Genomic DNA, 23,780 nt, shown 5'->3' with positions numbered 1-23,780 from the left:
TTGTACTTTCAATTTACATATTAAAGATGGATTTAAAAAGTACATAACTGAAATTATTTATTTTTAAAATTGAACTTACAACTAAGTAACAACATAATGCTTTTAATAGTCCACTTTTATCTCTATGCCTGTGAAGTCAAAATCTCTTGTGTTGCTCTGAAAACTACGGCTGAAAAGCAAGTGTTTATAATAACCTTTTAAAGACTAAATCTACAACAGAAAAGGCACATTGTTCCTCTACTCAAATTTCTCCTTATAAGCTAGAAGACGGTATATAAACAATACCTATCTCATCTTATCTAAGATGACAAAGACTATCCCTGGATTTATAATAAATATGCACCTACTTGTTTGCTGCCCTCTTTATCAGTTGAAATTCCAAGGTGGAATTGGCACATGTCCAAGAACTATGCTAGTGAGAGTTAAGTGTGTTTAAAAAACTACAAAATAGTACTTTTCTTGAAAGCAGAATGTGTGATAGGAAACCTGAGAGACAACAGCTTAAGGGTTTCAAAAAACTTCTTCTGCCAAGGTTAATGCTATTAAATTAAGGTACATTGTTAGTACATAGTTCTTTTTTGTCCACAGAATCATTAGCTGCCTTTCCTGCTGATCTTCACATATTGTATAAATTAATACCCCCAAGACAATTTTGTTAAAAGGTATGAGAGATGTATTAATATTTCCAACCCCTCACTCTTCTGAGGTTAGGTGCAAACATAATTTAGATTTTGAAACTTTCTCCTTCAGCTTTGGGAATGAATGGAGACCTAATCTAGTATCCAAACACATCACTGAATAATAGGGTGACCAGATGTCCCGATTTTATAGGGATAGTCCTGATTTTTGGATCTTTTTCTTACATTGGTTCCTATTACCCTCCACCCCATCCTGATTTTTCATACTTGCTATCTGATTGCCCTGCTGAATAATAATCTTTAGAAACAGACTCCCAAGAATTAAGTTTAGCTACAGTGCTGATCTGCACCAAGTAAGGACGTCCTGAGGTCCCTTCCAATTCTGATATTCTATAATTCTATGATATGCGTCTTTCCAATCTATTGAAATTAAGGTAGTATTATTGGAAATATACTGTACAGAAACACAGTATGTACTACAAACATAAGAGCCTATATTTCTACTGCAATTTTATTATATGGAAATAAAAGGATAGTTTTTTTTTAAAGTAACTTAAGCTTCTAAATCACATAGGTGCTTTTAAAAATTTTACTTCAAATCCTGAAACTAGTCCTTTTCAATCAAGAACCATTTATGGCTTAGATAAAACAAAATTTTTCCTTATTAAATCATGGAATTTGTTAAAAAATTGTATTAATGGATGACCTGATGCTGCAAACACTCAAAAATGTGTGTAACTTTACTCATGTGAGCAGACCTAATGAACTCAATGTTTGCAGGACTGAGGCCTTAAGTATCAGCCTACTGGCAAGTATTAGTTAGAGCAGAAAAATGGTATTAGGCAGTGGAAGCTATCCAAAGAGGTGTTACAAACAGTGGTGGACAGACTGTCTCTATTTTCAGAAAAAAAATAAGAGCAGAAATGAGAAAAAATGATTTTCATAAATTCATTTATAAGAAACAAATAAAACTATTCTATTCTTTATCGTTGTAGCTGAGCACCTTCCAACAGTGCATTAAGCTCCATGACTAACATCTGTCACATATTGTTTGTTTTCTCATTCTCTCCCTAAGGGGAGAAGTATGTGCAGCACTTTATTTTGTTTAGGTAGTTTAAAATATACATGTCGATATTTATATTACAGAAGGCAGGGTCAAAGAAACATGGTGAGGTTCGTGATGGTCCCTACTTCCTGTAGGAGTTCATTTCACAGTCTTGGAACAGCCCCCAAGAAAGTTCTGTCTCCTATGCAGACAAGCTTATTGTAGCGGGTTTCACAGTGTCAGAGGGTCACAGTTGTTGACCACAGTCTTCACCCTGGAGCTTTAGATGATCTTTTAGGTATGGTGGACTCATGGAGCACCTTGAAGATAAGGACTGAGGACACTGATTTCAATCTGATATTCTATGGAAGGCAGTGTACAAAGCAGAGGACAAGTGTGATGTGCTCACAGTAGCCAATGTTGCTGAGAGGAAATGCTGGAGTGTTCTATATTAGTTGGTGGTTCCTAAGTGCTGAAGCCTTCATGCCCAGGCATACTGCAGTGCTGTAGTCCAGTTCAGAGGTGAAAAAAGTAAATAATCTCTCTCCAGAACAAAGGATGGAAAAGGAGTTTTGTGAGTGAAGAAGTTATGAGTAGAAAGAGTGCTTGACACATGATCAAAATGGACATCAGTGGAAAATGCATATGGCCAAGTCTGAGAGTAAGTTGTTTATAGCTGCATCAAATTTCAGTTTAAGAGTTTAAAATCTCCTGTTTTTAAGGGATCAACAGCGGCGTCCTAAGAACCAGGTAAATGTTTCACAAAAGACACACGCGAGATACTTCATGTGGAAACAAGCTCATTATAGAATTCAGAACCATATGCCTAATTTGTCATTTGAAAACAACTGTCAAAGTAGATAATATACTGTATTATCTTGCCTAATATGAAACTTTACTTTATAAACAAATGCAAAACATCCTACACAAATCCTACTCCTTGCTAATGGTAATTAAAGTTCATTTTGTACCATTATACTTATTTTAGCCTTTTTGAAAAATTACACATTATTAATTAAAAGTATTTAAATAGTTTAAGAAACTGGTTTGACTATGTACCAGTCTTAGAAACAATGTGATTGTTCTTTATGGTGGTTTTTTTGGGTCAAAGTCCCCTTTATTATTAAATTATACCTGTATTATTGGTGAAAATCAACACGTCCTCAATATGTCCAAGAGGTTTTTCCATTTTGATATTGTTTAGGACAACATACACTTCTGTAAGTTAGCTAGGAAATACACTAGCTAGGGAACAACTATAAGCAATACCACTCCCCATGCATTAGTACTGGAGATGATCACAGTCACAAAACAAAACAAACCAAACAATATCCCCTCACCCAGGTTTTAACACTGTAAAATAAAGGGAAACATGGGGTTTTTACATCATCTTCATGAGCATCTGGCATTGCCCAGGATGTTGGAGACAGGATATTGGATGAGAGTGACCACAGATCTCTAGGCTATGACATTTATGTTGCAATAAAATTTTGCCTAATGGCCTCAAAAGAAAGTGGTGCTCACTGAACTGATGAAAAGCCTTCTGAAATGAACAGGGCAAAAAAGCATGTCTCAATCTAAATACATGACAAAACCTTATATATGTCAAACTAAAAGTATTTCTAAATTTAAAATTTTAATGTTCTCAAAACAAACTTTTAAATTTGAATTGGCATTTGGAGCCACCTACTGGCAGCAACCATCTCAATAGAATGTGTGACTCCATTTAAGATATGAGATGGCTGTGAACTCCTTGGGGCAGCAAGGAGTTTGTTCTGTTTGTTCAGTGCCAAATACAATGGGGTCCTAGTCCAGGACTAGGACTCCTAAGGGCTATAGAAATACTAATAAATAACAATAATACCATCTGGGAGCTCTGCAGAACAGTCACCCACCAACAGGCTTTAATACTTATGTCACAATTACAACTGTCTCTATGTGAGTCCTTCATGGGGAAGGGAAGGAATGCCAGATGGGACAGACAGTTAGTGCTCGTGGCAGCAAGGTTAGATGGGCCGAAGAGACAGCATGTGTGAATGTGGCCCACCTGCCAAATCTATGCACTTGCCCATCTAAGTACTGGCTACACCATTTCCAAGATGTATCAAATCCTGATAGCCAGGGTGCTCCTCACAGCATCTCTCCTGGCATTAGCCTTGTATAGGCATAACTTTAGGGTCTGCCTACTCTCCATCCTCAGAGTGATTAAGGCTCTTAGTTCTGAGCATTTCACACAAGATAAAAACCTAGGACTGTTGGTCTTTGTAAGAAAGTAACCTCATATGCAAATCATAATAGTGTTGAGAAACTATGTACTTATTTTTCTCCACAGAAACTATTGTAGTAATCCTTTGGCTCTAAAAGGACACAATCAACTTAAAAAAAATCACACTTCTGACAGCTCATCTACTATATTTAAAAATAACACCAATGATTACCACAACATTAACATATTAGAGGAAAAAATTTTTACTTTGACAGAATTTTTGTAGTCAGTTTTGATTTTTATTCTGTTAGTTATTGAGTTTCCAGGGTTACTGTGGTTTTTTTTTACATAGCAACAGGCAAGAAAAATAGATTTTTTTTTAAAACAAGAAGAAAATAGGACTATAAAACCACAAAAATTGGCAGAGGGATTTGTATAACCTGATGCTATTTTTAACGTGTATTTTTAAAACTGACGAGAATTCCAGATGAAAGTGACCCTTTAAGAAATTACATTATATTTTGTAGGGTAATATTACTTCACAGATTTTTCTAATGAGAGTACTTTGAGGAAACAATCTGGAGTACGGTTTAAAGCACAGTTAAGATATTTAGGGCTGGTCTACACTACTGCTTAAGTTCACGGGTTTGAAAAAGACACACCCCTGAACGGCATAAGTTACATTGACTTAAGCACTGTCCACACCAGCGCTATGTCGGCGGGAGATGCTATCCTGTCAACATAGCTTCTGCCTCTCGTGGAGGTGGAGTAATTATGCTGACAGGAAGTGCTCTCCTGTCATAGAGCGTGTCTTCACCAGATGTGCAGCGGCAACACAGATGCATCAATGCAGCTGCGCCGATGTAGCACTTGAGTGTAGACTGCCCTTAGTCTCAACTCTTAAATTAGTTCCTAGAGAGCTGAGGTGTTCACAGCTAAATGTGACCAACTGCATCATAAAGGTCCTTTGAATTCTTATGCTGTAACTGCAATGGGGCAAAGAAAAGAATTTCTGCTTCCACCTAGTATTGGCTAAACCTCAATCCATTATTTTTATGAATAGCGGACAGCCTGGTTAATCCCAGCTGTCTTCATTTGGTGGCTGATGAAAATTCCCAAGGCAGAAGGGAACTGTATATTACTTTCAAGAAAGTAAAGCAGATTTAGACTGAATTATCTGCTTCTATGGAGGCAGAGCAATATCTTGATGGGGCAAACACCAGGTCTTCATGCTTAATGTTAGGAATACTTTGTACCACAATCATGTCTTCCTGTTTGCTGAACGCCAGTGAAGAAGAACTGGTTCTGTAGTCTGTAGAGACGATCAGTGTCTTGCAAATTGCTGGTTTTCATAAGGAAGCTCCTCTTCACCATCTTGCTGGACAATGACTATCTAGCCAGGTATCACCTTAGTATCTGATCTTCCAGTTTTGGCTAGGTTGTAAAGAAGGTTGTGGTGAGGCAACTTTCAAATACATAGATGCCTCAGATCTCCATGACCCCTGCCAATCTGGGACAAAGATAACACTGGTGGTGCATTCATCTCCTCCTGGCAATGTGTTCTTACTGACATTGTTAGTTTTATCAGCTACCTTCAAACATGAGGTGAAATGCTGAAGACTCCCAACTCTGTTTCTCAATCTCATACAATCTAGCCATTGGTATAGAATGCCTTATCTGTGTGTTTAGTAGAGATTACAGAGTGGATGACAGTTAGCTGTCTGAAGCTCAGTCTGGGAAAAAATTAGGTAATGTTGGTAGATTGAGGGAGGCAGCCAAAAGATATGAGGAGGACTATATCTCCTCCTTTAATTGAGGATTGTGGTAGTCATTTGTTAACAAAGTTATCAATCTGCAGGAGCCCCAAGCACTGCTGCAAGATTGTCCAGGATTCTTTTTTACATCTTCAACTGGTCCAGAGACTGCAAATATTTTCATTGGATGTGGACCTGGCTAAAATAATCCATGCCTTTCTCAATACAACATTAAGGGCCACATTGTAAATCAATAGAAACTGAAGCTGATGCAGAATGTGGAAGCTACTCTACAGTCTGCGCTGATTGCCTATTGGTTCTTGGGTGCGTTGATTTTAGCCTATAAAGTCCTATATGGCTTGGGACTTACCTATCTGAGATTCAGTCTCTCTCCTCATGTAACATTATATTATTTCTTTCTATAAACACAGTTGTTAGGATATAAATATTCAAGCCTGTTTGGTCTGTGTATTTTTATTACTTAGCTAGTTACAGAGGTATAAAAGAAAGAATTAAAATCTTTGTCTATCTGCGTAAGGGCCCTCTCTCACTGTGACAGTCTGAGGCCCTGTTTAGTCATATTGAAATAAGGCAATCTGGGGCTGTTAGGAAGGTGATCCAATCTATCACCTCCAGAGAAAGGGAAGAGCCTAGAACGGGGTAGGCAACCTATGGCATGCGTGCCGAAGGCAGCACACAAGCTGATTTTCAGTGGCACTCACACTGCCCGGGACCTGGCCACCGGTCCGGGGGCTCTGCATTTTAATTTAATTTTAAATGAAGTTTGTTAAACATTTTAAAAACCTTATTTACTTTAAAAACAACAATAGTTTAGTTATATATTATAGACTTATAAAGAGACCTTCTGAAAAGGTTAAAATGTATTACTGGCACGTGAGACCTTAAATTAGAGTGAATAAATGAAGACTTGGCACACCACTTCTGAGAGGTTGCCGACCCCTGGCCTAGAACATGTAAAAGGAAATTTAGTTTGATAGTTTTCTGTCTGGTAAGAACTTACTTATTAATAGACACAGCTGGAGAACCCTTATGTTTGTATAGATGTAGTTGTAAAACCCTTATGTTTGTATAGATGTAGTTGTGAAATTCTTATTTTTGTACTGTTTTGTATGGTTATTTGCATGGTCTGTAATTGTTTTTGTTTGCTGTATAATTAATTTTGCTGGGTGTAAACTAATTAAGGTGGTGGAATATAATTGGTTAGCTAATCATGTTACAATACGTTAGGATTGGTTAGGTAAATTTTAGTAGAATGACTGGTTAAGGTATAGCTAAAAATATTACTATATAAATTAGGGGCAAATAGGAAGTAAGTTGGGATTAGAAAATAAGAAAAAAGAAACTTGTATTTAAGCTTGCTGGAAGTTCACTCCAATAAACATCAAATTGTCTGCACCTTCAGGCTTCGGGTATTGTTGCTCTCTGTTCATATGAGAAGGACCAGGGAAGTGAGAGAGTGAAGGAATAAGCTAACAATGGTTTTTCATAAATTATAAAAACGTTGCTTTTAAATAAAAGTTTATGAACTCTAAATAATAGAGTGGCTACATAGTAGTGAAGTACATTACTTCAATAAGTTTTATTAGGAAACTCAGAAGTAAAACTGAAAAACATTTATAATACTTCTCTTACCAAAATTAAATAGCAGAGGGGACAGATCATGTACTTTCATTTAATTAGAAGTACCAGAATTGAAATGGATGAATTAATCTATAAGCGCTGCAAAAAACACTAACATACAGAGTTTAGTGCAAGTTCTATAGAAACCTGCTTAAGAAAAATGATTAACTTACTGTCTATCAGCATACCTGTGATACTATTTCATGTCCAGAAGCTTTTCTCAAGTCATCCTGCTTCCCAATGATTTTCTGAAGCTAAACATAACAGAAACAGAGAATCTGTAAACATTTTGATTGGTTTAAGATTCTTGTATTTGAATTTTAGGAATATTTTTTATTAACCTCACCTTTTAATTAATCTCATATTTTTCTATTGCTCTATTTTCTGACCATCAAATTACTTTGTTTATTAAAAAATACTTTACATATTTAAAAGATATTTTGCCCAAATGTTTACCCTTCCTCCCTCTTTTCTACAGAGGTCCAATCCATCACAGTTCTCTTGCTTAATAAGTTCAAGCAAAACACTGGGTAATGAGCTGTCTTCTTACTTGTCATTCTAGTCTTACTGACAGAGGTTCTCTTTTATTGGGAGTATCTTTTTGTACCATCCACCCCTGAAAAATCTCAAGATTCAGGGATGTTACATCCAGGATCATAAGAAGATAAGAATATGAAAGTGGAAAATACGGTTATGTTTCCCCACCTCAACTACTTTACCAATGCTTTGGAATAGTTCTCAAATAGTGTAAAACCCTCCCTCTAGACAACAAAAAACTTGTCTGTTTAAATAAGGTACCATATGGTTAACAAGAACAACTAATTTCAAATTCAAAGCAATTTAACTAGCTAGTCAGAGAAACTACTTTTTCTTTTTGAAATCAAAATGTGGCCTGGACTTTTAAAAAAAAATAAAATTCTTGAATGAGTCAATGAATAGAATTTTCAAAAAGCACCTAAGTTTCATTTTCAAAAGTCGCACAGAGCCTAAGTCAGTCTCATTTTCAAACAGCATAAAATACCTAAAATAATTGTATCAGGAAAAATACAGCTATTAATCTGCACTTTACTATAAATATGTATGTATCATTCAGAAACACACTCAGCAGCAAGCTTTCTTAATGGATATATTTTATAGCTGTTCACAAACAGCTTGAGAAGTCAACATACTCACAAAATCAAGTGAGTTAACATAGTACATAGCAAAGTTCACCTACCTTTCATAGACATTTGTACTAGTCCTCAAGTGGATAGCAAAAATAAAAGAACAAGGAACTTGTCATTACATTTGGGATACAGGCATAGACAAGAACAGATCACTGTGGATTTCAAGTCACTTGGGGAAGATGTTTTAAAAACCAATATTTATATTGCCATCTTCTAGTCTGTTTTCTCTCTGAAACATCTCTGAGCCATTTCTCATGCTGTCTCTTATTAATGGGAAAAGCTTCCTAACAAAATCCATAAAGCCATTACTCTATTTTCAAATCCCTCCTTAGTTCATTTTTGCCATGATGCCTAAAAAGCAATACTGGCGGACATGGCTCTGCAGATGGTGAGCCAAGAACACTGTTTATTGCTCACACTGTTGTTACCATTCTTCTCCAGCCCCTTTCATTCTGTTTGTCTAATCTACCTGTTGTGTCTTGTCATAACCTAGATTCTGAGTTCTCTGAGGCAGGGACTAGCTTTTTTACAGCATGCTTATACAATCTTTAGCACAATGAGGCCTTTATCCTTGGCTGATGTCCTATTTCTGGTTCTTGCAGTACATTTGATGCCTATGGTAAAAGCACTGCCTTTGTAGGAGCACGAAGTTCTTCTGGTAATGAACCAAATTTTCATAGCAAATAGCAAATTCTGCTTTGGACAAATTCATGATTGCTCACAAGTGGAAAAATTAAGCCAATTTGTTTGAAAACTCCCCTTTACTTTCTTATCTGAAGAATTTCTACTTTTTGTTTATATGAAAACATAAGAGATAAAGCAGCAAAACTTTTATTCTTCCATAAACCAAAGAAATGTGATTTTTCATTGGTTTCAATGCTTATGAGAATTTTTTTTTAAATATAAAATCTGCTGAGAGCACTCACTCACATGTCTGGGCTTAAAGTGTAATTTTGAAAAGAAAGCTATCTATAAGATTTGTTTGTTGTTTTCTAAAACATAAATAACTGCGAAGTTCATTATCCACTTTCTAGGAAAAAAATTACGGTAATTGGTCTTTTCAGAAGTTTGAAGAGGTTTTTCCAGGACAAGGGGGGTGGGAGGAGGAGGTAATTTCTAGTGGAAGAGAGAAAACTGTGCCCTTAAGTAAGAGATTTTCTCATCACATTGTAACATTTATCTGTGTTTAATATTTATATTAGTTCATCACAGTAGTACACTAATGGCCATCATCTTTTAAATAAAACAAGTCAAAGAGGATGACGCATATTATGCATAACTGATGCTTCTCTACCAAAGAAATATATTATTAAGAAGCAATATTCTCAGAAAAAGACTTGCTTTAGTAGAATAGACTTCTTCATTTTTGAAAACAAAAACAAATGAAACAATTTTTCATTTTTAGAATATTCACTGAAGTTAGTGCTTGTGGAACAGGTATTGTATGACACTCTTCCAGGAATGAGAGAGTAGTTCATTGTCCATGTTCAGTTAATTTTTGGCTTCTAGTTATTTTGTGATGTGCACTCGTTTGGTGCTCCACTCAGGGCAGCCCAGAACCATAAGCCACTGTCATAAACAGATGGTTAAGGGTTCATGTCTCTTTTACCTGTAAAGGGTTAACTAGCTCAGTAAACCTGGAACACCTGACCAGAGGACCAATCAGGAGATAAGATACTTTCAAATCTTGGCGGAGGGAAGCCTTTGTTTGTGCTTTCTGGGTTTTTCGTTGTTCTCTCTGGGTCCTGAGAGGGACCAAACATGTATACAAACTCTCCAATTTTCTGAAACAGTCTCTTCTGTTCAATTTAGTAAGTACCAGTTAGAAAGGCGGTTAGTCTTTTGATTGTTTTCTTTATTTGCAAATGTGTATTTTGCTGGAAGGATTGTATCTCTGTTTGATGCAACTTGTATTTGTGCTGGGGAGAGGATTCTCTCTAGTGTCTATAAGCTGAAAGACCCTGTAACATTTTCCATCTTGATTTTACAGAGACAATTTTTACTTTTTTTTTTTCTTTCTTTTATTAAAAGCTTTTCTTTTTAAGAACCTGATGGATTTTTTTTTTATTTCTTGTGTAAGACCCAAGGGGTGGGGGTCTGCACTCACCAGGGAATTGGTGGAAGAAAGAAGAGAAGGGGGGGAGGAAAAGCCTGATTTCTCTCTGTGTTAGGATCAGTCTCTCTCTCAAGGAGAGTCTGGGAGGGGGAGAGAACGGGGGGGGGCGGGGGAAGGTGAATTTCCTCTCTGTTTTAAGATTCAAGGAGTTTGAATCATAGTGATCTCCCAGTGTAACCCAGGGAGGGGAGAATCTGGGAGGAAGAAAGGAGGGGAATAGTTTATTTCCCTTTGTTTTGAGATCCAAGGGGTTTGGGTCTGGGGGGCCCCAGGGAAGGGTTGGGGGCCAGAAAATGCCCCCAAAACACTATATTTTTGGGTGGTGGCAGCTCTATCATTTCTAAGTGAGTAATTAAACTTAGAGGGGTTCATGCAGGTACCTCATCTTTTGGATGCTAAGGTTCAGAGTGGGGAATCATACCTTAACAGCCACTGCCTTAGGAAGATTAGATTGTGTGTCCACTCTTTGCCACACTAGTCTGTCTGCTTCACCAAGAAGCTCCTCGGGACTCTGCCAGCTTTAATTTTGCCAAGGAGGTAATAATCAGTGAATCCCAGTTCCAAGGTCACCAGAGGTGTCCCTCTGAAATGTCCAGTCCCTCTCATTGAATCCTCCCAGAAATCATTAAGTTCATTGCCTCCAAAGAGACAGTACACATGCCAGCCTGTTAGGTTAATTGAGGACTCACTCTATACTTCAATATAACAGCACTAAGGGTATGTCTACACTACGGGATTATTCTGATTTTACATAAACCGGTTTTGTAAAACAGATTGTATAAAGTCGAGTGCACGTGGCCACACTAAGCACATTAATTTGGCGGTGTGCGTCCATGTACCGAGGCTAGCGTCGATTTCCGGAGCATTGCACTGTGGGTAGCTATCTTGTAGCTATCCCATAGTTCCCACAGTCTCCCCCGCCCATTGGAATTCTGGGTTGAGATCCCAATGCAAAAACAGTGTCGCGGGTGATTCTGGGTAAATATCGTCAACTCAATCCTTCCTCCGTAAAAGCAACGGCAGACAATCATTTCGCGCCCTTTTTCCCTGGATTGCCCTGGCAGATGCCATAGCATGGCAACCTTGGAGCCCGTTTTGCCTTTTGTCACTGTCACCGTATGTGTACTGGATGCTGCTGACTGACGCGGTACAGCAGTGCTACGCAGCTGCATTCATTTGCCTTTGAGTAGGAATCATTCCCATTTTTACCCAGGCGCCCCCGGCCGACCTCACTGAGGCCAGCCAGGAGCACTCATGGGCTGATGACGACGATGGATAGCAGTCATATTGTACCGTCTGCCACCGGGAAGGGGATGCTGGTGTTCAGCACTGCAGCACCCCGTCTACCAGCAGCATGCAGTAGACATAGGGTGACATTGAAAAAAGGCAAGAAACATTTTTTTCCCCTTTTCTTTCGGGGAGGGGGAAGGGTGTAAATTGACTACATATATCCTGAAACACCCGAGAAAATGTTTTTGACTTTTCAGGCATTGGGAGCTCAGCCAAGAATGCAAATGCTTTTCGGAGACTGCGGGGACTGTGGGATAGCTGGAGTCCGCAATATACCCTCCCTCCCTCCATGAGCGTCCATCTGATTCTTTGGCTTTCCGTTACGCTTGTCACACAGCACTGTGCTGTGGCCTCTGTCTATCATAACCTGGAGATTTTTTCAAATGCTTTGTCATTTCGTCTTCTGTATTGGAGCTCTGATAGAACAGATTTGTCTCCCCACACAGTGATCAGATCCAGTATCTCCCGTATGGTCCATGCTGGAGCTCTTCTTGGATTTGGGACTGCATTGCCACCCGTGCTGATCAGAGCTCCACGCTGGACAAACAGGAAATGAAATTCAAAAGTTCGTGGGGCTTTTCCTGTCTACCTGGCCAGTGCATCCGAGTTCAGATTGCTTTCCAGAGCGGTCACAATGGTGCACTGTGGGATACCGCCCGGAGGCCAATACTGTCGATTTGCGGCCACACTAACCCTAATCCGACATGGCAATACCGATCTCAGTGCTACTCCCCTCGTTGGGGAGGAGTACAGAAATCGGTTTAAAGAGCCCTTTATATTGATATAAAGGCTCTCGTTGTGTGGATGGGTGCGGAGTTAAATTGGTTTAAAGCTGCTAAATTCAGTTTAAATGCGTAGTGTAGACCAGGCCTGAGATGGTCATAGTAAAACTAAGAATAAGTTTATTAATAAAGAACAGAGATTTAAGTGATACTAAGCAAGAAAAAAAGATACAGGTATGGTTAAAAATAAAACATAACACAACGTGCTTTCTAGTGACTAAAACTAGCAAGTTACAATCTTTGCCTAAGCAGTTTTCTTACCTACATCAAGTTACTAGCATATCCAGCCCCCCAGGACAGAGGATCCAATATTCATGGAATCAGAGGGTGCTGTCCCCTTTGTTCCCTAAGCGATGGATAACTGAGAGGTCCTCTGTCCTCCCTTTTATAGTCCAGAAGACCTTTGAAATGTATTCTTTGAAAACTAAACACAAAAGTTCCTCTCCCCTGCTGTAGTGTAGATGCCAAAATGTCTTCCTCATGCTCTAGCAAATTTGCTTTTTCACTTGGCTTAATCACTTCATTTACCCTAGATGAAAATGTACTTCTATTGTCTGTGGCCTCACCTGGCTCAGTTTACCTTGGAGACACAGGCAATCAGATTATTAGCCCTGTCTGCTCAGATTGCTGGGTCTGAACATACTTTAGGAACATATTTCCAGCACACATACATAATTCTTTACATGCTAACCAAACACACATCAATATATACACAATCAATCAGCAGGTCAACAGTTTTTATATGATAACTTACAAGACACTGTTTGGCTAAATGTTCTGACAACAGTGTGTTGGGTGCTTCCTTTGCCTGTTTGCATAAAGGGATTCAGGGTCACAACTTCTCACTATAGTTCCTAGCTGACATCAACAATTCACTTCGCTCACTATCTTAATAAAGTCTAAATCATACAGAGGTTGTAGGTGTGACCACATCTGTGCAGTGTAGGAAATGAGAAATACTAAACAGTTATTACACTAATTTGTTATCTTTGGAGTAGTTGACTAAATCCAATGAGTTTTTATTACTGGCAGGCCAAGGAGCAATGCCTCTAGTTTACCTTAGCTAACGTTTTTCATTATTAGACCCTATCTTCAGATTTTTTAGAACTTTGCCGAAGTGTAAATATTCAGACTGAAATCTTCTGTTTGCTGTCTGCTTTAGGATAATTTTTTGTGTGTGTGAAACTTTAATCTGAAACAGTTCAACCATTGGAAAAATGTTTGGTTTTTTTTATCATGATGCTAAAAAAACTTCTTACAATCATTTCATTGAGAAGCTCTAGTGCTCTAGAGCAAGGACTTGAAATTTGACAGGGGGAAGCCTTGGGATTAGAGAAGTGTATTTTGCTGTCCTTACAAATATGCACTGAAATTTGGCTGAGTGATAAGCCTCTGAAAAATCACAGTTTGCACATCAGTAGGGGTTTGTTAGAGGCGGACAGCTAAATTCTATGAACATTTTACTTGCACTAAGCATGCTCCAGCCCAGAGCCGCAGGGATGACCAGGACTTTCTCTGCAATTGCTCCTTCTGGCAGTCAGAAGTTGCTGTGATGTTGGCCATGGAAGCTGAGAGCTAGGAGGCTGTCTCTCTTATGCGCTGAATAATCCCCTGTGGCCCATGGGGTGAAATGGAGAAAGAGAAAGCAGCCTAACAAGTGCAGAGGTGTGAGAAGCAGAGAGGGGAGAGGAGCAGGTTGGGAGAAGGACACATTAAATTGTGGCAAGGTGGGGCACAGGAACAGATCAGGGGATGGACAGAAGAGGGCACCACTGGGTGGACAGTGTAAGAAGGGTCTGTAGCCACAAGAAAACACTCTCCTCCGAAACATGGAATTGAACTCATGATTCCTCTGCTATAAGGAAACAGTTACAAAATTACAGGCAAAGTATGCATCTTATCACATTTAGTGGCTGATCTACACAGAGGATGACAGCCTATTACAGCTATCAGTTATTCTGTTAGTTCAAATGTAGAGATCTGTGCTGCAGATCTGAAGATTCCAACAGTGTGGATGACACATGTAGACGTCAATATGGTTCCATGCGATGGATTTTTCTCCAGTTTTATTTTTTTAATACAGGAAATTATATACCCTGTACTAAGTCAAAAGAACATTAAGATTGAAAAGACAAGCACTCAAAAGTTCAGTAATGCAAGAATTAATCAACTTTAATTCACTATGCATTATGATACAATCTTTAATTACATGATCATATACATTTTTTTTTTCCTCCAGAGGACCTTTCATTCAGAGCACAGGGTGGATGGAGCTCATGGAATGAATCAGGGCTGGGTAACAAATGAGACTATTGTCTGTGGGACACTGTCTGATTTGTTGCAGAAGTTGGAAGATGTGTATCTACTAGTAGTACCAAGACAGGTTGGACTAGCCCTGCCCAAAGCTAACGGCCCGACCCCTCAGCTAAGAGGGCAGAACAACTGAGCCCAGGCTACTAGTGATTTCTGGGGACAATGGAACAGAAAACAGGATCAGGAGTTGAGGTCAAAGGTTAATAATGAGGGATTCAAAGGGGTCACTGAGTAGAGAACCCCAGACCCCACTGCTCCTCAAAGCTGTCTAAGGAGTCAGTGGACATTGCCCAGAGGAATTTTGCCCGGAGGTGTGACCAGATAAGGGCACAAAAATAGGCCCCACAGGCACAGATCACCGCCCTTTCATCTAACTTCCTCCTTCTGGAGTGATGTATGGTAGTCTTGGCCAGTGCCAGGAGGATGTTGGCGAGAATGTCTTGCAACTTTGTGGGACTCTAGATGGGATGTGAGAGTATTTGGAGGTGTAGGGAAAAGTGCAGCCAGAACCTCGGTAGGAGGGTAAGTCAGGGCTGCAAACTGATGCACCCTATGCAGATGAACACCAGGGTCTTCCTGTTGCCACAAAAGGGGCAGGTGCCAGGAAAGTTCATGAACTGGGCTAGGTACACACTCATGCTCACAGCTCCATGAAGCCAACAGATGATATCCCTAGCAGGCCATCTGACCAGAGTGTAGTGCAGGCTGGCCCGCTAGTGGTCCTTGCCCTCCTTAGGTGACAACAGGTGTCAGCAAGGGACATGAGGGCAAAGAAGCAAATTATGTGAAGCACGAGTGTGTACCGAAGTTTCTGCGTTGCACTATGGAGGCAGGCCAGCTGGACACTGTGTAGCTGGCTCAGGTGGTATGGAAGATGTGTAGTGAATGAGACGGGATTTCACAAAGAGGAAGGATGGTCATTTGACTAAGGCAGTTGAGAATTGTATTTTACCCCTGCATCTGTTCCAGAGTTCCAATGTGATGCTGGGTAAGTCTCAAATCTCAATTTTCACTGGTGGCCACTGTGCTTTGGATTTTGTGTGTGCCCAAATTGAGATACCTGGGGCCAGATTTGCAGAAATGCTGAGAACTCATAACTGCAACTGACACCAAAAGGAGCTGTGCCTTGAACATATGAAATTCATAAAATGCTAAATACTCTGAAAAATCAGGCCTTGGGCATCTGAACTTGGGCACCCCAAACCAGTGGACAGTTTTGGCCTTGCTCTCTCTATGTCTCAGTTCCCATCAGTAAAATGGGGACAAAATCTCCCTATCCAACAGGAGTGCTGTGAAGATCAATTCATCAGTGTTTGGGAAGCACTCAAGTAGTGTAGTCATGAGCATCACAGAAATGCCCATGAGGAAGAAAATAATTCTATATTAGGAGCAGGGCTTGGATGGCATGAAGTTCACTTACTCTCAGAAAAAGCAGTTGTGTCCTTAGCATACGTATAAAGCACCTGAGAAATCTGTGGACAAATTCTTTTACTTGTTGGCATTGGCCACTGTCGGAAGAGAGGATACAGGGCTGAAAGGACCTTTGGTCTGACCCAGTACGGCCATTCTTATGTTCTTATCTTCCTCTTTCCACCCTTTTCTTTTTTGCTCTCGCTAAATTTTGTTCTAGTTAGTTATTGCCTTTCTAATATTACCTCTTCTTGTCTCCAGCACGTTTTCCAATGTCACCATCATCCATTGTGTTGAGAACTGGACAAAAATAACTGATTTTGATCATTCTGAAATCCTCTTCTGATTATCTTCCCTGTATTGAAACAGCCCTATACCTTCCCCTTATATTTTTATATATGGATTTCTGGAACTGTCATTCCTCTGGCTGCCATAAAATGCTAGTTGTTTTAAGGATTAAGTTGAGATCATAAACACTTTCATTGGTACCTTAATCACGATTTGAACCCAGATATCAATTGCTGCCCTTTGTTATCATTGTGCAGCCCCAAAGATTTCTCTGAAAAGGTCAACACATTATTGTTTAACATTGCTTAATGTGTGAACTATATGTGTTTTGTGAATGTGTACCAAAACTGAATGCTTCATTAGAGAATCTGTCATTAATTGATATGAGATAAAATGAGTTATTACATGCTTCTATAAGTCTTTCATCACTTTCCATTATTTGCGTCAAGAAAACAGAACATTTATCCCAAATTAAAGAGCATATGCTCCATGTCCTCCTACAGCAATCAAACAATTTCCTTGAAAAAGACCAAAACTGAAAGATTATCAACCAGAAAGCGCTCAAAACCATTATAGCACCTACAGAAAAAATTCTACTATGCTCAGGGTGTGTCCATCACACACAGACGACATGTACACACTAGGATACAGATGCTTTTCAATACATAGTTAATGTGTTAAAATCCTATGGTAAAATTTTGACCTCATTTAATTCAATAGGAGTTTTGCCATTGCCTTCACTTGCGCCAGGGTTTCAGTCTCAGTGCAGACAAACCAGTTGTAGTTGTTGCATGTTATGGCTTCTCAGGGTAAACCCTACAGTGAGCCCAGTGTTTATCCTGATCAGCTAACGTGTTATAACTACAGCTTGTCTACACAAAGATGTTAACGTGTTCAAAATATACTTTTTTTTTCCTTAGTGAAGTAAAGGCCTAAAAGTGGTCAGATTTGGACTCTGAGGAACTTTCAGAGGCAAGATCCCATCACTGAGAATGCCTCACCACTTGTGCCTGCAAATTTCACCCTGAAGATTGACAGTTGAAGTATTCTTGCTGAATGCAGGTATTGCCGTGGAGGGAAAAAGGAAGAGAGGAAGAAATGGATACTACAAAGCTGGCAACTGTATTCTGCAGTAGCTGAAGCTTCTAAGGGCTTGTCTACACTGGCACCTTCACAGTGCTGCAAATTTCTCGCTCAAGGGTGTGAACCCCACCTCCTCCAGCCCCAAGCACTGCAAGTTTCAGCGCTATAAACTGCCAGTGTAGACAGTAGTTGTGCTCCCAGCGCTGGTAGCTATTCCCCTCGGGGAGGTGGGTTTTTTTATAGTGCTTGGAGAGCTCTCTCCCAGCGCTATGCCACTACTACATAATCTAGGAACAAAGGGGAATCCCATAAGACACAGAAATTGTAAAATGACCTTGAAAATTGGCAGGCAAATACTTTCATTTCAGAGTGCAGCTGCAGTTCTTCCCAGTTCCTTAAAATTTTTTCCCCACGTATAAGCACTGCCTCTGTCTTATCTGGTTAGAACCAATGCCAGCTGCCTTTCAACCAGGTCATTATCTCTACTAGACAGTAGGAGAGCAAGGAATCAGCTCTGTCTAGGGTTGATTAAAAATGAAACAATGAAACACAGCTAAGAAGCACCTCTAAATGTCTTCTAATAGCTTCACATACAGAGTGAACAGAAGGGTGAGAAGATTCCACCAGCTAGACTAGTTTTGGACTTAATTATCGGAGCTTTAGGGGAAGAACAACAATTGGCATCTTTGTGGTAGGAATAAGGGGTTGTCTACACATAGATATATTCCGGAATAGATCCATGTGTGGACACTCTTATTCTAGAATGAGAGTGTCCACACATGGAATTATTTAGGGATAGTTATTGTGCTTTAAATTCACACACCACATAAATGCAAATTAACTTTCAAGTGTAGACAAGCCCTAAAAAGTCACCTTAAAACAACTCTGGCTGTTACTGCCCCGTTCCATAGGGGAGTCAAAGGCATCTCATAATTAAGGGTATTGAAAGTGCTGATAGAATTAATCGTGTTTTCATGGTTGTACAACTTCTCTCCACTACTCTAAGAAGATTACAAACAATCAAGGCACTTTCCATATCATATCTAGATCTGAAGCCAAATAGATTGGGCTTGAAAAAATGAGAAGGATTCAGATGCTGCAGGAGTTGGCTTGATACTATCTTCTTACTGACCTTCCCCACAAAATGAAGGTTGTAACTTGCAAGATAATTCATATTATTTGTTCTGAACACAGACTGCACCACTCCATATTTGAGGATTAGTGGGCCTAGAGATTGCTTATAGGCTTCCACCAGACATCTTTGGGGAGAGCAATACAGCAGTGCACAGAGAATCCAGGAAGTTTTTGGAGAGTGTTGGGAACTTCATGGTGCAAGTGCTGGAGGAACCAACTAGGGGCCGTGCACCTCTTGTCCTGCTGCTCACAAACAGGGAAGAATTGGTAGGGGAAGTAGAAGTTTCACGGTCAAGTTCAGGATCCTGACAAAAGAAAGAAAGGAGAGCTGCAGAATATGGACCCTGGACTTCGGAAAAGCAGTCTTGGACTCCCTCAGGGAACTGGTGGGCAGGATTCGCTGGGAGGCTAATATGATGGGGAAAAGGAGTCCAGAATAGCTGGCTGTATTTTAAAGAAGTTTTATTGAGGGCGCAGGAAAAGACAGTTACTCACCTTTGTAACTGTTGTTCTTCGAGATGTGTTGCTCATATCCATTCCAATTAGGTATGCGCGCACTGCATGCACGTTCATCGGAAGATTTTTACCCTAGCAACACTCGGTGGGTCAGCTGGATCGCCCCGTAGAGTGGCACCAGATATATACCCCTGCTGACCCAACGGCCCTCAGTTCCTTCTTGCCAGCTACTCCGACAGAGAGGAAGGAGGGCGGGTTTGGAATGGATATGAGCAACACATCTCAAAGAACAACAGTTACAAAGGTGAGTAACCGTCTTTTCTTCTTCGAGTGCTTGCTCATATCGATTCCAATTAGGTGACTCCCAAGCCTTACCCAGGCAGTAGGGTTGGAGTGAGATGTCGCAGAATGTAGAACTGCTGATCCAAATGCCGCATCATCTCTGGACTGTTGAACCAATGCGTAATGTGATGCAAAGGTGTGGACCAAGGACCAGGTAGCTGCATGACATATCTCCTGGATGGGTACATGAGCCAGGAAAGCGGTAGATGAAGCCTGAGCCCTGGTAGAATGAGCGGTAAGGTGACTCATCAGAACATGAGCCAAGTCATAGCAGGTGCGGATGCACGATATCATCCAAGATGAAATTTTCTGGGAGGAGACAGGTAGGCCCTTCATTCAGTCTGCAACCGGGACAAAGAACTGGGGTGTTTTACGAAAGGGCTTTGTTCGCTCGATATAAAATGTGAGCGCCCTACGGACGTCTAGGGAGTGCGGCTTCGGGAAGAAGACTGGAAGGAAGATATCCTGGTTGATATGAAAGGCTGATACCACTTTAGGAAGGCCGGATGTGGTCGCAACTGTACCTTGTCCTTATGAAACACTGTATACAGGGGGTCCACCATGAGAGCCCGAAGCTCTGAAACTCGTCTTGCCGATGTAATGGCTACGAGGAAGGCTGTCTTCCAGGACAGGTACAGCAGTGAGCAGGTTGCTAGCGGCTCGAAGGGAGCAGTCATAAATTTGGCTAGAACTAGGTTGAGGTCCCAAGTTGGGGCGGGGTGGCGTACTTGTGGGTATAATCGCGCCAAGCCGTTGAGGAACCTCGAAACCATGGGGTGAGAGAACACCGAGCGGCCGCTCTCACCTGGCTGGAAGGTAGAGATGGCCGCCAAGTGCACCTTCAATGAAGATACCGCTAGGCCATGCTGTTTGAGAGACCAGAGGTAGTCCAAGATGGTAGGGACTGGTACCTCAGTGGGAATAACATTACGATGGTTGCACCAGCAGGAGAAGCGCTTCCACTTGGCCAGATATGTTAACCTAGTGGAAGGTTTCCTACAACCCAGGAGCACTTGTTGCACTGAGGCAGAGCAATGTAACTTGGACTGGCTTAACCACGCAGTAACCATGCTGTGAGGTGAAGAGACTGCAGGTCTGGGTGGCGAAGTCTGCCGTGGTCCTGACTTATGAGTTCCTGGCAAAGAGGTAGAGGGATTGGGTTGGTTATCGACAGGTCGAGCAACATAGTGTACCAGTGTTGCCTCGGCCAGGCTGGCGCGATCATGATGAGGTGGGCTCTGCCTCTGCGGAGCTTGAGCAGGACCCTGTGAACCAGTGGGAAGGTGTAAAGCAGATGGCTCGTCCACGGTATCAGAAAAGCGTTTGAGATTGAACCCTGGGAGAGACCTTGGAAGGAGCAGAACATCTGGCATTTCCTGTTCTCGTGGGAGGGGAAGAGGTCTATGCAGGGAAAGCCCCACTTCCGGAAAACAGAATGGATAACATCCGGACGAATCGACCACTTGTGAGACAGGAAAGATCTGCTGAGTTGATCCGCCAGAGTGTTCCGAATCCCTGGGAGAAAAGATGCTACCAGGTCTATCGAGTGGGCTATGCAGAAGTCCCAGAAATGAATAGCTTCCTGACAAAGTGGAGAGGAACGTGCTCATCCCTGCTTGTTTATGTAAAACATGGCCGTTGTGCTGTCTGTGAACACTGACACACAATGGCCTTGTAAATGCCCTTGAAACTCCTGGCCCGCAAGGCGGACTGCTCTCTGCACCCACACACTGATGTGCAAGGCCAGTTCCTAAGCTGACCAAAGACCTTGAGTGCAGAGATGTTCGAGGTGGGCACCCCAGCCGAGAGATGACGCATCCGTTGTCAGGGTCATTGAAGGCTGAGGTAGACGGAATGGCATCCCTGCACAGACTAGGAAGGGCATCAACCACATGTCCAGCGAGCCTAGGATGCTCGGAAGGATCATGAGGATCGTGTCTATACTGTCTCTGACCGGGTGGTATACCGAGGAGAGCCAAGTTTGAAGGGGACGGAGACGTAGTCTGGAGTGTTTGGTCACGAACGTGCAAGCAGCCATGTGACCAAGTAGGCCAGGACAAGTGCAAGCCGAAGTTGTCAGGAATTTTTGTAGGCCTTGTATAATTGATGCCAATGCCTGAAACCGAGGCTGTGGTAAGCAGGCTCTGGCGAGAATGGAGTCCAGAATGGCCCCAATGAAGTCTATTCTTTGTGTGGGAACCAGAGTGAATTTCTCTATGTTGATCATCAGGCCTAGTCGCTTAAATAGGTCCTTGACGATGCCCACATGAGGGACGACTTGGGTCTCGGAGGCCCCTCGAATGAGCCAATTGTCAAGATACGGGAAGATGTGTATCCAACGACGACGGAGGGAGGCGGCGACTACAGCCATGCATTTTGTGAATACTCGTGGGGTTGCAGAGAGACCAAACGGAAGGACTGTAAATTGGAAATGTTGATGGTTGACCACAAACCGGATGTACCGTCTGTGCAGAGGGTAAATGGCAATGTGAAAATACGCATCCTTCATATCGAGGGCGGCATACCAGTCTCCTGGATCCAAGGATGGGATGATGGTCTCCAGCGATACCATGCGGAACTTCAACTTTATCATGAACTTGTTGAGTCCTCGCAGGTCTAGGATAGGTCTGAGACCTCCCTTCGCCTTGGGGATTAGGAAATAGCGGGAATAGAACCCCTTGCCCCTTGAGTCCTTCGGTACCTCCTCTATCGCTCTCATGGTAAGGAGCATCCGTACCTCTTGAAAGAGGAATTGCTTGTAAGAGGGGTTCCTGAAGAGGGACGAGGACGGGGGCTAGGAGGAGGGGGGGGCAAATAAACTGGAGGTGGTATCCAAATTCTACCGTGCGTAGGACCCAATGATCCGAAGTTAGTTGGATCCATGTAGGGAGGAAAAAGGAGAGGCGGCTGTAAAAGGGAGGGAAAGGATCCTGGGAAACAACTGGTAAGCTGTCCTCGGGCATGCCTTCAAAAGTTTGGTTTGGGTCCCGCGGGTGGCTTGGAGGGACCCTGATTCTGACCCCCTTGGGGTCCAGGCTGCCGTCTGCGATTGCCTCGGCCGCGACTTCTGCCGAAGTCCTGTCGTGGCCGAGGCGGGGGGGTAAGGGCGGTGAGGCTGGGGATGAAAGGATCTGCGCTCAGTCAGTGGTGTGTGCATCCCGAGCGAGCGCATGATCACCCTATTGTCCTTTAGGCTTTGCAGCCTAGGGTTAGTCTTTTCAGAAAATAGGCCTTGGCCATCGAAGGGCAAGTCCTGTATGGTGTGCTGTAATTCAGGTGGAAGGCCTGACACTTGAAGCCATGATATTCGCCTCATGGCGATTCCTGAAGCCAGAGTCCTGGCTGCGGTGTCGGCTGTGTCCAGCGAGGCCTGGAGAGAAGTTCTTGTCACCTTCTTCCCTTCCTCCAAAAGGGCGGCAAACTCTTGGTGGGAGTCTTGGAGAACTTACTCCGTGAATTTTCCGACCGCCCCCCAGGTGTTATAGTTGTACCAGCTAAGCAGGGCTTAGCTTAGTCACCTCTGGCACCCGGTGTTCCGACGGTACGGAGCATGATATCACTGGAGGCGCACCTTGGGCTTGGTGATATGCCCAAGGTGTCCAGAATGACCACTGATGAGGTCCTTGTTCTTGGGCTTGGGTCTCTTGGAAGACTCAGCTGGGCACATCTGAGTCATGGTCCTGTGCACAGGAAGCACTGTCCGCGGGAGATGACACAGATGTGTGTTGAGACGGCCACGGAGGAGCTGAAAAGCCCTGGGAAGGGTCTCCACCTCTAAACAATCTCTCTGTGCGGCACCAGAGAGCGGTACCGGGCACCATACCGGTACCGGGAACGAGACCGGGACCTGTGACCAGAGCGGTGCCGGGAGGCGGACTGGGATCTCAAAGCTCGACATCTGGAGCGGCTGCGAGAGGACCGGTGCTGGGAACGGTGCCAGGAGCTGGGGATCAGTGCTGGGAATACCGGGCCGGCGAACAGGACGCTGAACGGTGCCGCAAGTGCGACAGGTACCGAGATGGAGAGCGGTGCTGGGACTGCGAGAGGCATCAGGACCGGGATCGGTGACGGGACCGAGAACGCTGGTGGGACCGTGATCGTGATCGGTGCCGACAG

The 23,780-nt window shown here is 42.2% G+C and overlaps 1 protein-coding gene across 4 annotated transcripts in view; it reads right to left on the bottom strand.

Annotated features, from left to right (window-relative positions):
- Positions 1–23,780, bottom strand: part of MICU2 (mitochondrial calcium uptake 2) — a 266,388-nt gene that overhangs the window by 28,854 nt on the left and 213,754 nt on the right. For 3 of the 4 annotated variants that reach the window (XM_050937276.1, XM_050937278.1, XM_050937279.1), the window contains one exon: positions 7,473–7,538. The exons of the other annotated variant lie outside the window; for it this stretch is intronic. In XM_050937276.1, the coding sequence (XP_050793233.1) occupies positions 7,473–7,538 (66 nt within the window). The remainder of the gene's footprint in view (positions 1–7,472; positions 7,539–23,780) is intronic. 4 annotated transcript variants of the gene reach the window in all.

This window comes from Gopherus flavomarginatus, chromosome 1 (genome assembly GCF_025201925.1).
Source record: "Gopherus flavomarginatus isolate rGopFla2 chromosome 1, rGopFla2.mat.asm, whole genome shotgun sequence".
Classification (NCBI taxonomy): Eukaryota; Metazoa; Chordata; order Testudines; family Testudinidae; genus Gopherus; species Gopherus flavomarginatus.
This window is presented reverse-complemented; position numbering and strand designations above follow the sequence as displayed.